Source organism: Lynx rufus, unplaced genomic scaffold, assembly GCF_022079265.1.
Source record: "Lynx rufus isolate CCGP_SWC_20201006 ecotype Redwood Valley unplaced genomic scaffold, mLynRuf1.p SCAF_7, whole genome shotgun sequence".
NCBI lineage: Eukaryota > Metazoa > Chordata > Mammalia > Carnivora > Felidae > Lynx > Lynx rufus.
Window position 1 is genome coordinate 116,762,004 of NW_025814889.1, and position 20,039 is coordinate 116,782,042.

The 20,039-nt window shown below is 36.7% G+C and overlaps 1 protein-coding gene across 2 annotated transcripts; it reads right to left on the bottom strand.

Moving 5' to 3' along the window:
* Positions 1-1,396: 1,396 nt before the first annotated feature.
* On the bottom strand, positions 1,397-15,949 carry USP44 (ubiquitin specific peptidase 44). 2 transcript variants are annotated; one of them, XM_047067367.1, is made up of 6 exons: positions 15,272-15,949; positions 14,496-15,229; positions 10,651-10,846; positions 8,432-8,540; positions 3,363-3,568; positions 1,397-2,178 (listed from the first exon to the last, which is right to left on the bottom strand). In XM_047067367.1, exons 1-6 carry the CDS (start codon positions 15,921-15,923, stop codon positions 1,979-1,981), a joined length of 2,097 nt encoding a protein of 698 aa, XP_046923323.1. In that variant the 5' UTR covers positions 15,924-15,949; the 3' UTR covers positions 1,397-1,978. The 2 variants fall into 2 exon arrangements, with proteins under 2 accessions (XP_046923323.1, XP_046923321.1); XM_047067365.1 differs by having other exon boundaries at positions 14,496-15,949.
* Positions 15,950-20,039: the final 4,090 nt, after the last annotated feature.

Sequence of the window (20,039 nt, forward strand, 5' to 3'; positions counted from 1 at the left end):
CCATCTCTCTCTGAACCTCCCCCGTTCATGCTCTCTCTCTCTGTCTCAAAAATCAATAAAGGTTAAAAAAAAATTAAAAAAAAAAAAGCTATGTGCATACATATAGGTGTGTATACCTTTAAAAAAAAAAGTAAAAGGGTAAGTCACTTTCTTTCTCATATATTTTTATATTGAAATAAGTACTGAAACATCTATACCATTACAAACAGATCTTCCAGAGTTGTCTTTAAATTATCTCCCTAAAACCAGGTGCTAAAGTGTATAGCAGTTTACCCAAGTATAAAGTAATCCTTGAAATTAAAAAAGGCTAGACTCAGGTATCTTGACCACATAAATCTTTAATGAGGTATAATTATGTTAACAGTTGAGGTAACAACTTGCATAGGTAATTAAGTGAAAGATTTTAAACTTTAGCCATTTAATACTCAGGCTGTATTTTGGCATAAATGACTTGTCTGTTCAGTGATAAATTCTCATTGCACTTCATGATCAGCTGCCCCAGCAACTTGCCCTCTGAAATTTAAGGAAAATTTGCTAATAGAGGTCCTTTTCAAGCTTATACTTAATAGATGAACACTGGCAAAAAACAGCATTCTATAGGGTATTATCTTTCATGAAGATTTCAACCTACAAGCAAACCTAAAAAGAATAAATGATCTTCCAGGGGTTAACACTGAGCCAAGATGTGAAATAGCTGATCTATAGAGGTTAGTGGATGATAAATTAGCAGCAGTAGGAAATTAAAGAGATCTAGTAAGATTATTTGGGAAGAGCAAAGAGTCATAACATTTATAATAAAATGGAAGTTTAGATAGTTTTTTTAAAAGGGCCAAGTATTTGAACATCTGAGGTTCCTAGTCTTCACATAATCGGAGCAAGAGTGAGTAATCCAAGCCTATTTAGAAAATGAGATTTAGAAAAATTATTTAGAAAAAATGAGATGCTGAATATATTGCCCAGTTGCCAATTTTGAACAATTATCTTCTCTGTCCTAAGCAATTTTTTCTCTTCAAGAAGACTTTTTTTTTTCCTTTAAAAATCTCAAGATATGATACGGTACAAAGCTTTTAAGAGATCTAATGTTAAACATACAAAAAAACCTCATATCCAAGTTAAACTGTACTTGCTTACCATAATACACTGCTGAATTCAGATTTTTTATAAGACTGCTTTATTAGAATCTGGACAAACCTGTTTGCTGCCAAACAAATCATTGTAAGTCTGAGCCATCATTGTTTTCATGTCCACAGTACTGAAGTAATTTAAATATACTATTTATAAAGCTGTCATTTTCATTTGTATGAAGTTTGACTATGCCAAATAAAGAACAATTATTAAAACTTAATACATTTTTGAAAAAAATGAAGTTCCTTTAACCAAAGGAATGTTTGTTCTGAGTCCTGTAACACACAAAGCCTCAGGAGTATCAATTAGTGTGACTGATGAGTATTTAGGTAATACCTTGGTATTTCACAGTGAATGTAGTAGTTTAACTGCCTTCAAGGGGCAAAGGTAACTTCACTATGCAAATGGCCTGAAAGAAATTTTTTCTTTTTTGGTAATATCATTAGTGAAGAGTATCTAATTTCCACCTAATAAGAATTTGTATAGAAAATACCTACAAAAGCTAAATAAAAAATGTATAAAATGATGCCACCTGAACTTCAGTAAAAGATTGCACAAATTCATGATCTGAGCCAATTAAGACATGAAAATATAAAAGAAGTAATGCCAGTATGAAGTAAACACTGAAAGTTTAAAACTCCCAAGTACTTGAGAAAAGTTTAGTTACCTGCTGTCATTGATATACATGTTTATGCTAATTTTGTCTCTGTAAAAACAGTTTTGTTGTGGATACAAAATGTATAAACTGTGCACTGATTCCTAAGTAAAAAATTAAAACAATGAAGCTCAAAATTGTAAGCCCTTTTAAAAAGTATATATAAAATCACAAGAAGAAAGCCCCACTGTCTTTGGATCAGCTAAGGATTTCATTAGAAGAGGTATCAGCTTCTTCATTGGGATGTTGGCTACCAGACAGGAGTTCTGGAGGCAAGAGTTTAGCATGTCCATTCTCAGTAACTCGCTGGGTATAAAACAAGATATAAGCTTGGGCCTTGCATACTTCATCCATAGTGCACATGCTTAGCTTGGAATCATTGCAGTGTACCCAGAACCCTAGAGTGAAGCACAGAAATATACCTTAATGTTTATAAAGGAATTTTAGAAGTTTCTAGTATAAATTAAAATGGATTTAAAGGTATTAGTTTCAGTAAGAGTTAAAGTTTCTTTGAAGGGAAAATAATTAGCCAACTCCTTTCTTTTAAATAGTTTGGGCAGTATGTTACTCTGATATGTTATTTATCTACCTTTATTCTACAAGTAGTTTTAAGTTAAAGAATCTGATTAGTTCACCTGACACAATCTTAAATTCCAGGTATCATTTTACCAGTTAATGCTTTTGCTACTAGTCATACTGTAAAGTAAACAGTGTACAACTCGCTCTTGGTAGTTTATTGTTAAATTAATTGCCTTCGTGGATTATGTGGGCTTTCTGTCCACACGTCTTTTGTGTTTATTTTGTGTAGGGTGAAGGGAAATGGTATGAATGCGGAGGCTCAGTCTTCCTTCAATAGTAGGTAAGGAAGGGAAATAAAAAAAACCCTAAGTCACTTGTTACCTATGAAGACTGTCCTTGAGGGTCCATAGAGGCAGTAAATTAAAGTGAGTTTTGTTAAAACCTAAACTCAGGGTTTATTCTAAGAATCTGTGATCCCAGTTTATTAGATGATCTGTTCTCTAGCAAAATTAACTAGATGAAACCAGTAAACAGAGGACTTGCCCTTAGAAATATGCCTGTAATAAAAGAGAGCACTAGGGTGCCTGGGTGGCTCAGTTGGTTAAGTGTCCGATTTCGGCTCAGGTCATGATCCCACAGTTCGTGAGTTCAAGCTCTGTGCTGACAATTGGGAGCCTGGAGCCTGCTTAGGATTCTGTGTCTTTGTCTCTGCCCTCCCCCACTAGTGCTCTCTCTCTCTCTCTCTCTCTCTCTCTCTCTCATAAATAAACATGAAAAAAATTATATAAAAAAAGATAGCACTGAATTAATGCAACCATTCTTACTATCTTATTGCTATAGCCTTTGAAAGTCAAAACTACTACAATCCTGCAGAAAATATCCATTTTCTGCACAAACTCTCAGTTTTTTTTATGAACTATAGAAGTATTCTTGAAAGAAAACAAAAGGTCAAGTGGCTTCACTTAAGATGATTTAGTGGTCAATTTAGAAATTGTAAAGCCTAAACTCCAGCTTCCAAATTTGACCCAAGATAAAATACTTTTCCCCATCTACCCATCTATACCTCCTTCAGAATTATAGCAGTAGGCAGTGTAGTGTCCTGAGCCAAATCCTTTCCCATGGTGCATTACTACAGCAGATAAGTCATAGATAAAACATTCTGGTCTGAGGGATTTCAGGGATTCCCTGCAGCAATAAGGCTCCATGTTTAAGATTTCTTCAAAGCCAACATGAACACCAATTTTCTCTCGGTTATTACGTCCTGACCACCTGTGAACAAACCAGGGTAAAATTATTAAAAAAAAAAAAAATCAATGGAATATAAACATGTGCCAGGTTCAGACAGTCATAATAATAGGTCTCAGTATAGAATACAAAGTATCATATGTAAAATAATGTAAACATAAAATCCCTTCAATGCTGAAGGTGGCTATAAATGGAAGAATTTAGGCTTATTAAACAGGTCTAGTCAGGTTTTAAAGTATTTGCCTTCTGTAGTTAGATGATAATATAGGAAGAAAATTAATATAGGAAGGAAATTACGGCCCTATGGCAGTTTCCCCCTTCTAATGGATTAATTTAAAGTACCAAAGGGTTTTTAAATTTTTATTTATTTTTTTTTAGAGATTTTATTTATTTTTCATTAAAAAAATATTTTAAAGGTTTATTTATTTATTTTGAAAGAGACTTACAGAGTGCGAGTGGGGTAGGGGCAGAGAAGGGGAGAAACGAATTCTAAGCAGGCTCCGCACTGTCAGCACAGAGCCTGACACGGGGCTGGAACCCACAAACCTAGGATCATGACCTGAGCTGAAATCAAGAGTCGGATGCTCAACTGACTGAGCCACCCAGGCACCCCTAAAGATTTTAAATAATCTCTACACCCAACATAGTACTTGAGCTCACAACCCCAAGACCAAGAGTTGTAGGCTCCACCAACTGACCAGCCAGGTGCCCATCGAAAGGTTTTTAATTCTCTGTTGCCTTGTCACACCATAAGGGAGATACCCCAGAAGCTAGAGTTTGTACTTGGGAAACATACTCTGGATCCTTCTTGGCCAGATGTGGAGAAAAAAACAGAACAAAACCTCTGATTCCTCAGAACACTTCAGAGCTCTTCAAAAAAAAAAAAAAAAAAAAAGGAACTGTGACCCTTCCTTGTAAGTCAGCAAAATACTCATTAGGGATAGAACTCTAATAGTGCCTCTATACTGTCATTTTCCCAGCCTGTTGGTCATCCTTCTTGGTACTAGATCAAAACATGGCAAACAACGTTTTTATCATACACAGAGTATGAGCTGGTGCTACAAGGGAAAATAATGTAATACATGGTTGTTCTTAGAAGGGATTATAATGCAGCTTGGGGTACTGTGGTGCAGAGACAAAAGACAGCCATTGATGAAAATATAATAGCATTAAAGTACTAAAACATGAAGTTATGATAGATAAAAATAAGTAGACCAAGGAGAAAGAAATATAGATAGGTTTTGTGAAGTCAAAATATGTGAAGATGCTATCAGTACAATATAAACTGGTATGGAACTAAAGGTGAGACTTGCAAATTAAATGGACTAAGACTCATATCCCAATCCTTCCCCATGAAATGTATGAAAAATCCTACATCCAGTGCACCTTTAGTCAGGATGGAAGACCAAGCACATTAAAAAAAAAAAGGGACTTGCTTAACGTAAGTTCCTACAATTCTTATCATTCACAAGTTTATATTTTATTTAACCATAAAATTCAAACCTTACATTATTTAATAATGCTCAATAAACACTTGTATGCCATCTAAATAGACAATTGATTCCTACTGATAAGTTTGGCACCCAGTTTTTTTCTGCTGATACAGTAAAATGTGGGTGCCTGGGTGGCTCAGTGGGTTAAGTGTCCAACTCTTGATTTCAGCTTAGATCATGATTTTTTTAAAAATTTTTTAATGATTATTTATTTTTGAGAGAGACAGAGCACAAGTGGGGGAGAGGGAGTGTTTTGGGCTCTGCACTGACAGTGCGGAGCCTGCTTGGGATTCTCTCTCACTCTCTCTCTGTCCCACTCATGCTCTCTCTCAAAATAAATAAAACACACACACAAAAAAAGAAATACAGTAAAATGATAACAAGATAACACTATACCCTAAGTGCACAGTGGTTTACTTCAAAGAAAAGGGAGAGAATAGACTGGGAGACACACGTGGGGAGCTTTTATGGTACTAGAAACGTTCCATTTCTTATGCCTTTTCAGAGGCTCCTGTGTGCCCCTCTCCAATCTCATTCTCCCTTTTATCTTTTATATATCCTATATATTTTATACACTGGCAAATCTTCATTCAAAGATGAAGAAAAAGGAGAAAGACAAAGTGGTAAAGGCAGCATAAACAAAATCTCTGAATCAGAAATAAATATGGCATGAAGAGTCAAAAATGTTTTGGGCAGAAGATGGAAAGGGAGTCAAACAGGTTTAACTCTAAGGAAAGCTTCAAATACCAGGTTAAAGCAGCAATTATGAAGAACAGGAAGTTCTTTAACAGTTTACAGTAGCCGATTCAGTACCAATTTATGTAACCAAAATTTGAGTCCTTTCAGTTTTTTCTTTACAGAATCTCATTTATGTTCTTACCTCTCCATGCTCCCTGGCCCTGGCATACAACATTAACCTCCTAATTAGTCCTCCAGTTTCCACTCCACTTGATTTTATGCACAATGGCAGGTCTTGCCTGACTTCACTAAACCTTTTGTTTATACCCTTCCCTGTTCCTTCCTCCATACCTTTGTTCATGTTGCTCCCTTAGGCTAAAGTGCTCCTCCTTCTGTACATGCCCCATTCATTCACTTAGTAAATATTTTCGGCCAAATACTATGCACAGAATTTGGTTCTGGGCCTTGGGATACAGGAATGAAATAGACAGCATTCCTGTCCTTACTGAGCTTCTGTTCCACTAGCAGAGGAAGAGAAATAAGTAAACTACTAATTGCAGGTGATGGGTTCTGCCATTTAAGCAGAAATAGGGTAATATGATAATGAGGGTGGGTGGTACTACCTTTTTTTTTTTTAGAAAAAAAAGAGAGAGCTTGAGCAAGGGTGAGGGGCAGAGGGAGAAAGAATCTTAAACGCTCAGCATGAGCCCGACACAGGGCTAGATCCCACAACCCAGGGATCATGACCTGAGCCAAACGCGAACCCTTAACTGAATGGGCCACCCAGGTTCCCTGAGTGGTGCTACTTTTAAGTAGGATGGTCAGGGAAGTCTGCTCTAAAGAGATGACATATAAACTGAGATCTGAATAATATAAAGACCCCTATGCCATAAGAGAGGCTTTGGGAACATCAGCTAACTCCCTCTTCTAAGTCTCTGATAAATCAATTTGTATCTAATTTGTGATACTTAGTATTTCTATTTCACCACTATTTCTGTGCATGCCTGACTATAATCTTGAGAAAAGGAACCTACTTTATATTCCCCAAAGAATATAGAACAACATCTTGCATTAACCAGCACTCACATGTTATTTGCTGACTGTACCTTTAACAGCTTCAATAAGTAACTGAAATAACTGACTAGAGTTAACAGTGAATACCTCTGGGAAGTGGGACTGAGAGGAAAGAGGTACTTATTTTGGGCTTTTACTTTACCTTCTGTAAAGTTTGAATTAAAAAAATATATTATTGGGGCACCTGGGTGGCTCAGTTGGTTGAGTGTCTGACTTCAGCTCGGGTCATGGTCTAGCAGTTCGTGAGTTTGAGCCCCACGTCGGGCTCTGTGCTAACAGAGCAGCCCGGAGCCTGCTTCAGATTCTGTATCTCTCTCTCTCTCTCTCCCTCCCCCTCCCCTGCTTATGCTCTGCCTCTGTCTCAAAAATAAGTAAATAAATGTTAAAATAAATAAATATTTTAATTATTAAAAAAACTTTACATTTTTAAATGTTTATTTATTTTTGAAGGAGAGAGAGACAGAGTGTGAGGTGGAGAGAGAGACAGAGTGTGAGGTGGGGAGGGGCAGAGTGAGAGGGAGGCAGCAGGCTCCAGACTCTGAGCTGTCAGCACACAGCCCGATGTGGGGCTTGAACTCACAAACCATGAGATCATGACTTGAGCCGACGTCAGACCCTTAACCAACTGAGCCACCCAGGCGCCCCAATTATTAAAAAAACTTTAAACAAGCAAAACCCAATATGTATGAAAAACATGGTCTCAGTAGTTTTCAAGTCCTAGCACATAAAGTCATTTAAGAGAAGAATAAGCTTTAAGGTTAACATGGTTATTACAAAGTATGAAACCATATGCTTTGCTTAACCAACAGTTTTGCAAACTAATTCACCTGACTAAACATATTTCTCAACACTAGAATTTTTTTTTGGTTTGTTAACTGCTCTTAGTTGAACTTATTTTTCTGAGAATGAAGCAATTGAGCCAAATCCTCTAAGTTATAAAGACTTTTATACCCTCACTGAGCATATTTTAAACTCTATAAGCAGAAACTTACATGGAGAATAAGATTACTGAGCAGACCAAAATGGGAGGGGTCAACTCATTAGCAATGTATTCTACAAGGGAAGCAAATCAGAAGTTTAGTTATTAAATGTAGTGTTTACTGGTCAAGGCTAGATATAATGACAGGATTTTTTTTGTCTTTAAAAAAAAGCAGAAGTAGGGGTGCCTGGGTGGCTCAGTCAGTCAAGCATCTGACTCTCAATCTTGGCTCAAGTTATGATCTCATGGTTCCTGATATCTAGCCCCACCTGGAGCTCTGCTTGGGATTCTCTCTCTTCCTCTCTCTCTGCCCCATGCACACACACTCTCAAATAAGTAAACATTTAAAAAGTAAGTAAATAAATAAGTGAATACAGAAGTAGGTAGATGTTATTAAGTCATCTGCTAGCCCAATATATACTACTAAAATTTGATTCATTATGTGTGTTAAGTTTTAAAGCATGATAAGCACAAGGAATGATTAAATTAGAAGTGTAAAGTTGGAGGGGAGCCTGGCTGGCTCAGTTGGTATATCATGTGACTCTTGATCTTGGTGGTGTTAAGTTCAAACCCCACGTTGAATGTAGAGATTACTTAAAAATAAAAAATCTTTAAAACAAACAAACAAATGAAGCATGTAGTTATAATACCACTACTACTAACCTGAATCGTTTGAGATGTAGTCTGAGAACCTGAGGTAGGTGACAAACCATAAGCTGTTTTCGTGCTTCTGTGAGTACAACTGATTTTGAGGAAAACCTTCTACGTTTTGCTGTGATATCAAAGACAGAATGAGAATCAAATTTAAAGATACAAAGAAATGCTGAGTAAATACTTTAGACATGTATTATTAAACATCTTCTCTGTCACAGGCATTGTACTGCGCTAGAGATAAGGACATACTTGCTCTAAAAAAAACTTGTAAGTACAAACATGCATACACACAACTTAAGAGCTAGTCAAGGTAGACAGACATGTACACAATTCAGTACATGATTTAATATAATCCTGCAAATAAGGCAACAGAATGATATAGTGCTACAATATTTAAAAACGGATTTGGCTATGCCAATTAATAAGAAAACTTTCCCTAAACATACTTTAATATACACTTCCCAAATTCTTCATTTAAACAATTATCATGGTCAGTTCACTTACTGAATTTAATCAGAATCCCAGTGCTCAGAACACCCTTCCCCACTTCCTGACACAGCAGTCCTTTACCAGCTCTGTGTCTGAGGACTCCCTCGGTGTCTTGCTTTTGCTATTTTAGTACAAATCTTAAAACAGGTGGCATTTTAGATTCTTTCTGTTGTCTCCTCTGCTTCTCTTAGAGGTTCACCTATGAATTGTACCCTGCAGCTTCAGGCTGGGCCATTATCTGCAAGTTTGCTCTGGACGCCTAGGAGCTGTCCTTCAACTTATACAGCAGCTCTGACTCCAGTCACAGCAATAGCTGCTTCTCCTGTAGGGGGTGGAACCAGTCCCCTATGAGGCTATCCTCTAAGCCATCTCCACTTGCCACCAGAAGACTTTCCTCCAAGTCTCTGCTCCTGACATCCAGGAATCCAGCGCTGCTGAATGTCCTAGACCTACATTTGGATTGTCTCCCTGAATATATGGCCCATGTATAGCTAGATAAGTGATGTCAACTCCCTGACTTATAATTTTAAACACTTGCCTGTATGTATTAAATTAGAGTAGCTCTTTTAGGCCCAACACACACACACAAACATATTATAAAATCATATTCTGTATTCATTCATAGTATCTTTCTATTCCCAGATTTGGTGATGAAAGCATCTAGGACCATTCACATTTATGTCCAAGAAAAAAAATACTTCACCATTTGAATTTGATAAGGTTTATTTTGTTCTAACCTCATAAATCTTAGGGTTATATATTTATAACAGTTCATATTAGACAGCACTCAGAAAATGTCAGTATAAGCCATTCTAAGAAAACCATCAATTAATGTGACATTTCTTCAATGCTGGAACATCCAATATTTCTTTTATATTACTTAAGAAGTTTAGTATCTAAAACCCTAGAGTCATTTTTTCCAGACATGGAAATTAGAAAGAATACTTGAAAATATATGGTGTAAACACTAAGATGCCACATGTACATTGATAGAAAAGATAGACACCAGCTAAAGACACAACAGATCTGTCATGGTTTTATATACAATTTCCCTGGAGGATGATGCTTCTCTTTAACTGCAATGGCTGTTTCATCCCCCAGTGCTGGGTTCCTGTGCTTACCTCTATGACAGAGTTTCTTATAATGTTAATTGTCTGTTTCTTCCATTAGGAATGTAAGTACCTTAAAAAGTATTTTATTTCTATCCATAGCAATTAGAACAATGACTAATATAGAAGAGACAGTAGATGGTTTTTGACTAAATCTTTGTTTTCATGAAACCAATTTCCATACAGCAGTCCTCCTATATATTATGTCCTATTATCTAGCTATGCATACACACACTTATACGCATATATTATCTATAGATCAGTGTTTTGATATGTAGCTAAAAGACTCAGCAAACATTACATTCAGTACTAAATAATATGCTTTCCTTTGACTATTCCCCGTTGCTACTTTATTGTCTCGCATATTAAGTTTAAATTTCTTATTTTATGAATTCTTTCTCTCCACAATTCACTATAGGATAAATTCTTTTAATGTCATCAGAAGGCAAAACAAACACATAGTTCACAAATGCCAATTATAAAGTAGAAACATCTATCCCAATCTCTTTTGATGAACTACAAAACTTTATTTCCAGAACTACTACTTCAGGAATTTTTTACGCTTCCTCTCATTTGTGTTTCTCTTTGCTAATCTTCGAAAAGCAAAGAGAATATATAGTCTCTACTTACAGTTACACTGGTCACATACGTAGATTTTTCCTTCTAAAGCTTCAGTTTCTGTGAATTTGGCCAACATTTCAGTAACCAGACATGGCTGGGAAGTAATATCTTTTCCACTGCATTGGTATCTTTCTGGAAATTCCAATGACAAGTCCCAGAAAGGTTCTACGGTATTTGATTTGTTGTCACATGCAACACATGTAACCTGAAAATAAAAATATTAGTTCCTCAGATTACAATCCTTCTGTCAAAACACTTACTCCTTTCACTATAGAGGTGAGTAAATTAGTTTTTCTTATGAAAATGCACCATCAGAATTCTGAATAATTTGCTTTGTATTATTTTCAGGGATTTTTTTTATTATTATAATTTTTCCTTTCAATGACTGTCATTAAACCCATTATGTACTGGTGGGCTTTAACCAGTAGGCATTTAAAAAACTCCAAGGCCATTAGTCAAATCTGAATGTGGGTTTAAAAAAAAAAAAAAAGACAACTGTGGACTCATTTAATTTGGTATATGTGTGTGTGTGTGAGAGAGAGATTTATATGCATTTAATATGTTTAGATTATTAGACTTGTTCTTTGTCCTTTTTCCTTCCTCATCTTTCACTAATTTTCTCTCTCCAAATCCCTATAACCTCTTAACCATGATACAAATAAAATACTATTTGTATATTTTTATATATAGTATATTAGAACGTGTAGATTTTGAAGCCCTACCAACTGATAATTTCAAAAGCCAATACATTTAATGTAAATGGTGTCATCATACTCTCACTTAAAACAAACATCACTACATCAAAATCTTTACCAAATATAGGAACTACAAAGAATACGGGGCAGTTCTAACAACTGACATAGGAAATAGAGCAACTGGAAAGGGAAAGACTTATAACTTCAGTGAAACACTCAGCAGGATTTAATGTTGAAGACAGACTACAAATCTAATAATCCCCACATGATAGATTACTAAACTCATAAAGTTACATTCCTGGAACAGGCAACAAAATAAAGAAGCCAGGTCTAATGTAGATTTTAGATTTAACAAATTGACACAAAGAAAAGAACACTCTTGGTGTTTGTCTGGGGACTCATTTGGGCCAGGTTTTAACCTTTTGAGAACAGTTTATTAAAGGAACCAAGCATCTGAATCTCCTGAGATAACCATATTCCTAAGAGTTTATTACATGTCTAAAGGAAGAGAGCAAAAAGCTGGCATAAAAATTTTTATTAATTTCAAGTCATCCATAAAAGAAAAAATAAACACACAGGCACTCTTGCACTATTCAAAATATAAAATATAAAATTCTTTCTGGAAAGAAATTTGTACTCAAGTATCGAAAGACCTACCTTTTGACAAAGTAATGCTACTTCTAGGGTTCTGTCTTAAGGAAATCATTAGAAAAAATGTCTCATAACTTTATAATAACAAAAAACTGCAACTATTTTACAAGTCAACAATATGGGAATGGGTAAATAAATTATGGTATATACGTATAATGGACATCGACATGCTGTAAAAAACAAAAAAAGGATAAAATATTTTAAAGACTGAAAAATCTTTACATCATAATGAAAAACTACAAGCACCTGGGTGGCTCAGTTAGCCATCTGCCTCCTGATTTTTGTTCAGGTCATGATTTCACGATTGTGAATGTTGAGCTCCAGTCAGGGTCTGTGCTGAACATGAAGTCTGCTTAAGATTCCCTCTCTCTCTCTCAACAACAACAAAAAAAAAAAAAAAAAAAAAAAAAATGAAGAAAGGAGATAAATTCATCATGACCACACAAGTTGGGGAAAATATGTATAAATGTGCAGAAGAAAAAAAACTAGAAGGAAATATACCAAAATATTAATAGTTTTTATATGTGGATTGTGGGGTTATGGGATAAGGGGATGGTTTTTCTTTTACTGCATAGATTTATTGTATCATATAGTCCTTGGGGACTATATATTACCTCTATTTATAAATAGTGCATTAAAAAAATTTTTTTTTTAAATTTTTAGGTAAGTTCTACTCACAACCCCAAGGATCCAGAGTTGTATATCCTACCGACTGAGCCAGCCAGACACTCCTATAATAGTCATTTTTTTTCTCTCTTTCTTTTTTTTAAGTTTATTTATTTATTTTGAGAGAGAGTGTGTGTGCAGATGGGGGAAAGGCTGACAGAGGGAATCCCAACCAGACTCTGCTCTGTCAGTGTGGAGCCCAATGTGGGGCTTGAACCCATGAATCATGAGATCATGACCTGAGCTGAAGTTGGATGCTTAATCAACCAAGCCACCCAGGCACCCTTAATAGTGCATTTTAAGCTTTTGCATAAAAATGGTAGAAAAATAAAATTGCATGCATCATAAGAAACAACTCTAATTTGCTATTTGGCACAATGTAGAATCTTTACCTTTCTGAAACATTAAGTGGAATAAAGATCACAGATATACCCAAGGAATAATTACATTTGAAATACTTAAACTACAGGCATGCATGGCTGGCTCAGTTGGTAGAGCATGTGACTCTTAATCTTGGGATCATGAATTCAAGCCCCACGTTGGGCACAGAGCTTCAAAAAATTTTTTTTAATGTTTATTTTGAGAGAGAGAGAGTATATGCACAAGCAGGGGAGGGGCGGAGAGGGAGAGAGAACCCCAAGCATGCTCCATGCTGTCAGTGCAGAGCCTGACACATGGCTCCATCCAATGACGCTGGGATCATGACCTGGGCCAAAATCAAGTCAGACACTCAACTGACTGAGCCACCCAGGTGCCCAAGCTTCAAAAAAAAAAAAATTTTTTTTTTAATATTTAAGCTACATTCTACCAAAGTATGCTAATGTTATAAAAACAAAAGGTGGTATCATTACTGTGAAAGTTGAATGAGGAACAGAGGCAGGTGTGCAAGAGGAAGGAAATGACCTAACAGCCAATTGTCTAAAACAAAAAAATTTTTAAGATCTTTGCTATGGAAAAGTAGAGAACCTTATGTCTAGTAATAGTTTACCAACAAGTCCACTCACTAGAGTTATTAATTGGATTAAAGATCCTAGTTTTGTGATTCCTTTTCACAACAAGGGAAACTTTTACAGCAGTAATTAAAATAAAGGAAAATCATTTAGGATTATTTTCAATGAAATCACACTTACTTAAAATTTCCCTACCTACTTATTAAAGCTTTCAGACCTTGCCCTCGTGGATTTTATAGAAAGTCTTCCAGGGCTACCTCTTGGTTCCTAAAATTATTCAAGTGTGTACCAAATCCATTCCCAGTACCGCAGCATCTTCAAATCTGTTCCCTAAGGCATTAAACCCTCTCTTCTCAATCTCTCAGAAAATGAATTTAATATTATCAACCTAAGAAGCTTTGTTTCCTGATTCCCTCTTCCCACAAAAAAGGCTTTTTAAAAAATGTTTATTTTTGAAAGAGAAAGCGTGTGCGTGTGCATGCGCAAAAGAGTGGGCGAGGAGCAGAGAGAGGGGGGGAGACAGAGAATCCCAAGCAGGTTCCACACTGTCAGTGCAGAGCCCTGCACAGGGCTCGGACTCAGGAACTGTGTGATCATGACCTGAGCTGAAATCAAGAGTCGGATGCTTAACCAAGTGAGCCAGCCAGATGCCCCAAAAGCTTTGATACCATAGATGAAAAACTACTTCCAGTGATTCATGAAGGAAACACATAAATGAGTGAAACACTGTAAATGAATAAGCTGACTTCTTGACACACATTTGTAAAAGCAATCTATTTTGACCTGAAAACAGTCCTCTCTAACACACTAGATAAACAGAGAATACACATTTTTTTAGGCTTCGTTTTATGAATTCCCCAAGAAGAAAGTAAGATTAAAAAAAAATCCATACCTGACTAAGTAGTTGTCCATGAAAAATATTATTCACAACATTCAGAACCTGTTTGATAAGTTTCCTTTGAGAAGTGGGGATAAGAGCTGGTAACCTAGTACCAGTTGTCTCTAGTTCATGTTGTATTTTATCCAAAAGTTCACAGAGAAATTCCTGAGCATCCTGTTGGGCATAACCACGAAAAGCTGGAATTAGTCTCCACACGGAGTGTAGCATAGCAAATGGTGAGACTAAGGCCCACTTTCCAGACCACATGACTTGGAACAAAGTATGCAATTCATGACAGAGAGAAATGTATTGTGAACTTGGTTCCTTTGGCTGAATAAGTTCCATCTTTCTACTCTTTGATGATCCACCACTTAGTCCTAATGATAAACTTGGATGTCTGGAGGGAACACAGCCTGTATCTTTTTCTTGGCATTCATTCATTTGATATACTGTATCTGTGACTGGTGGATGCTTATAAGGTGATCTTGTCTTATCACTAGCTGTCACTGCCAGCCATCGGTTCAGATCAAGTTTTAAAAAACATTGCCGAAAAATAAGTAAATGACTCAACACTTGAAGAACAGAATTCATATAGCAAGTATTTCCCAAATTTCTCAATCCAGTTACACCAGGAGTTACTATTGGCCTTTGTTTACCTGAGGAGTCATTGGCTTTTTTTAATCTTACATCTTCTGAGGTAGGTACTACTTTATCTTTTGCTGGTGATGCTGGGGTTTGCAGTGGTACTTGAACAGGAACTATTTCTACTGTGGTAGACTGAGCTAGACCTTGCAAACGTAAACTCTTTCTTGGGTGTATACTTTCCAATTCTGTTTTAACTTGATACTCTAATTCTTGTCGTCTTTTCTTCACTTCTCTTTTTGCTATTTTTTCCTGAAATTGTTCCTCTTGTCTTTTTCTTCCAATGGGTGATTGTTCAAACCAAGTTCGAAAGATTTTACCCATTAATATTCTTCTTCTATGCCAAAGAGCAGTATACATTTGATCTTCATTTTGAAGCAGAGATTGGGTGCTATCGTGTAAGTAATAAGTATCATCATCACTTGTACCCACAGACTGCAAAACCCTTCCACTACGAGTCGTGCACTGATAATTTTGACTTTTGATTGCACTTAAGGTACTTCGTAGTAACTTCAGGTCTCCAGTTGCATTATCATTAAGAACATAATCATCACAAAGGTAACAAAAAACATACATCTCATTCACCTCCAAGGCAACAGGATGACTGCTATCTTGAAAGTGCCTGACTGCATGTTCTTCAATATATCTTCCACAGGCAACATGAGAACAGCTAAGGCAAGCCCAAATCGACTCAGTTGTATTGCAGTCCACACAATGCCATTTCTGAGGGTTGAGGATGGAATGGTCTTGAGCAAGCCGCAACTGCCCAATGTGTTTGCACTTATCCATTGTTAACATTTATTCAGTCTAGCTGAGAAACACATAATCCAAACAAGTCTCTGTTCACGATACTTGAAACATCTGAAAACTAAGCAGAACAATATCAATTTTTAATAAAAGCCAATATTTTTCTTTTTTATAAGGTATTTTTCCAAGAAAAATTTTTATAAATTTGCTTCCTTTGCTCCCAATTTGTGGGCTGCCTGTCATAACACCATAGGCAGTTCTTACTTTTCTTTTGTTCCGAAGCTCTCTAATCTCTCATCTGCCTTGCTCTAAAAAAATACACGCTTAACTTTCTCCAACAGGTTCCCTTTAAAAACTGTTTTTAATTTTCTGCCACCATCTACTGGTAGAAAGGGGGTAGTGCTCTCTTTTCAATGAACTAGAATAAGATCCATCCTTTTACCCAATAGTTGAGGGCAGTTTAAAGAACTACATTCCTTTTCTTAAAAATTAGGGTCGGCAAGACTCAAATATATCTCAGTAATGTCTACATTCTGAGACCCCTATCCAAATTGTTACTAAAGCATAATCATAGTTAACAGCATGAGTTCTGAAACAAACACTTGGAGATATGAATTCTACCTCTGCAACATACTGTTATATGTCTGATTTGAGCATATATTTTAACTTCTCTAAATTTCTATAAAACAGGGAAAAGTCATACCAACTTCAATGAAAAACTGAAGAAATATGAAATATTTAACACACAGTAAACCCCCAATAAATGGTAGCTATAATGGTAGCTACAGTGAAAAAATATGTATTTTAAGTAGGCTCTACACCCAGTTGTAGAGCCCAACATGGGGCTTGAACTCTGAGATCGAGACCTGAGCTGAGATTAAATCAGATGTTTAACTGACTGAGCCACCCAGGTACCCCTAAGATGAACAAATCTTAATATTCTATTATATTCTATTTATTCAAATAAATCACATCGATATTTACTTAATTATCATTTTAAATTTAGCTTTCCACTAGTAAATCAATAATGACCTTTAATTCATGGCTCTGTAACATACTTTGAATTTGACAGACTTGACAGTTTACCTTAGGGAGGGAGAAAGACAGAGACATGCTTTTGTGTTTGAATAGCCTCTTAGGAATGTACAAGGATACATAAGCAAAGAGAAAAAGAAAAATATGAAGTGGATGGCAATATAATAAATGTGGGCCTATGCACTATCTGAAATTATAAGCTTATTACAAAAACAAAAACAAAACCCCATCCCAACATAATAAAACAAAACAAATAAAACCTATGTGGTTTTGACCCAGAAACATGTTCCTTTATGATTTAAGAGTCAGGAAAACTTCTGCTACAGGATCTAAAAATAGAGGCATTTGGCTGACTTAGTTGCTTTAGTGTGCAACTCTTTCTTGATCTCAGGACTGTGAGTTTGGACCCCACATTGGGTATAGAGATTACTTAAAAGTAAAATCTTAAAAATAGATAAATAAAAATAAAGATAGTAGGGGTGCCTGCATGGCTCAGTTGGTTGAGCCACTCTTGATTTCAGCTGAATGATCCCAGGGTCATGGGATGGCCTGAGTCAGGCTCCAGGCGTAAGCAGTGGAGTTCTGAGTTCCAGAACTCAGAACATTTTATGTAGTATGATCAATACTTTCAAACTTTTAGGGCAGTTGATAAAAGGACACTATCCAAAATCTATAAATAACTTATCAAACAACCTCCCTCAAAAACAAACAATCCAGTTAAGAAATGGGCAGAAGACATGAATTGATTTTTCCAAAGAAAACATCCAGATGACTGACACGTGAAAAGATGCTCAACATCACTCACCATCAAGGAAATACAAATCAAAACCACGATGAGATACCACCTCTCACCTGTCAGGATGGCTAAAATTAACAACACGTGTTGGTGAAAATGTGGAGAAAGGGGACCTTTCTTGCCCTGTTGGCAGGAATGCAAATTGGTTCAGCCATTCTGGAAAACAGTATGGAGGTTCTTCAAAAAGTTAAAACTAGAACTACCCTATGATCCAGCAATTGCATTACTAGGTATTTACCTAGTAAATACAAAGGATACAAAAATAGTGGTTCAAAGAGGTATGTGCACTCCAACGTTAATAGCAGCATTATCAACAATAGCCAAATTGTGGAAAGAGCCCAAATGTCCAACAACTGATGAATGAATAATGAAGATGTGGGGTATAGGTAACAATGGAATATTACTCAGCCATCCAAAAGAATGACATCTTGGGGCACCTGGGTGGCTCAGCTGGTTAAGAATCCAACTCTTTTTTTTTTTTTAATGTTTATTTATTTATTTTGAGAGAGACAGACAGAGACAGAGAACACAGCAGGGCAGGGGCAGAGAGAGAGGGGGAGAGAGAATCCCAAACAGGATCCCTTGGAGCCTGACTCAGGGCTCAATCTCATGAGTAAGATAATGACCTGAGCTGAATTCAAGAGTCAGATGCTTAACTGACTGAGCCACCCAAGCACCCCAAATGTCCAACTCTTGATTTTGGCTCAGGTCATGATCTCACGGTCTCATGTGAGATGGAGCCCTGAGTTGGGCTCTGAGCTGAGCGTGGAGCCTGCTTAAGATACTCTCTACCTCATCCCCATTTGTGTGTGTGTGCGTGTGCTTGCTCTCTCTCTCTCTCTCTCTCTTAAAAAAAAAAGAATGAAATCTTGGAATTTGCAATAGCATGGATATAGCTAGACTGTATTATGCTTAGTGAAAGAAGTCAGTCAGTGAAAGACAAATACCATAAGATTTCACTTGTATGTGGAATTTAATAAACAAAACAGATGAATATAGGAGAAGGGGGAAAAAAAAGAGAGGGAAGCAGATGGTAAGAGATTCTTTAAATTACAGACAACAAACAGGGTTGCTGGAGGGGACATGGGTGGGTAATGGGCTAAATGGGTGATGGAGATTAAGGAGGGCACTTGTGTTGAGCACTGGGTGTTATACCTAAGTGATGAATCACTAAATCCTACTCCTGAAAACAATATTACACTATGTTAACTAACTAGGATTCAAATATAAATTTGAAAAGATAAATAAAAAATACATTTTTTTAGGAGAGCAATATGAATTTCAATGGTACTTAGGTGCCACCTCCAGGCATCTAAGAAAGCTGCAAAGGTGAAGTTGATTTTTGGTTCCTTCTCACCAAATTTTTTTTTTTTTTTTTTTTTTTTTTTTTTTTTTTAGTAAAATGTCCTAGCAATCAGCCTCTCCCCCTTCATTTCTTAACTTTCAAATGTAGGGTGTATCGTGAATATGGACTTAAGGTGACCAGTCCCAACACTCACATGTGTACACATTTCAGGCACACATTTTTTCTTAAAATTTTTGAAGTTTATTTATTTATAAATAAGTAAACAAGCACAAGTGGGATAGGGGCAGAGAGAGAGGGAGAATCCCAAGCAGGCTCCACACTGTCAGTGCAGAGCCTGATGGAGGGCTCGAACTCATAAACTGTGAGACCATGACCTGAGCCAAAATCAAGAGTTGGACACTTAACCGTCTGAACCACCCAGACACCCCTTCAGGCTCATATTTCAAGTTTATTTCTCTTCCTTCAAAATTTCCTGAGGTCCAGAATCTGTTCAAATACAGTATTTTATTAGAACTCCTAGCATTCAACAGTAGTTGCTAATGGCAAAATTAAGACATCATATGCTCCATTATCCTAAATCCTTCCACGTACTGAAGCTAAATATCTCATCCTTGACTCCTTTTTCTCTCTCCCTACACCAATCCTGCAGGAAAAAATGGTTGGCTCTATCTTAAAAATATATCGAGAACCCGACGATTTATTACCTCTACTGCTCTCACCCTGGTCCAAGTCACAATCAAGTCTCACCTGGATTACTGCAATAAGGCTCTTAAATGGTCTCCCAGCTTTGATCCTTGTTGCCAGCAAAAGTTTACACAGCAACAGCATGCTCTTCCTATAAACCTAGACCACCAGGGCCCAGACCTGACACTTAAGGGGGTCCCTGCCCTAACCCTCTCCCATTATGTGGAGTCTGCAGAGTCAGGGGGAGGTGGTCACCTGGAGCCTGCACACATCCCAACTTCCCTTTTAGATCCACTCATGGGTACCTAAGACCCAGAAAATTCCCTGCCCTAATCATCCCCAAGCC

Excerpts from the sequence above, each read along its gene's own strand:
- USP44 (XM_047067365.1), bottom strand. The coding sequence starts at position 15,923 with ATGTTAACAATGGATAAGTGCAAACACATTGGGCAGTTGCGGCTTGCT. Across the intron at positions 3,569-8,431 it reads CTACATCTCAAACGATTCAG|GTGGTCAGGACGTAATAACC; the intron begins GTTAGTAGTAGT and ends GTTTGTTCACAG. Across the intron at positions 2,179-3,362 it reads CTGCTATAATTCTGAAGGAG|GGTTCTGGGTACACTGCAAT; the intron begins GTATAGATGGGT and ends GCTTCACTCTAG.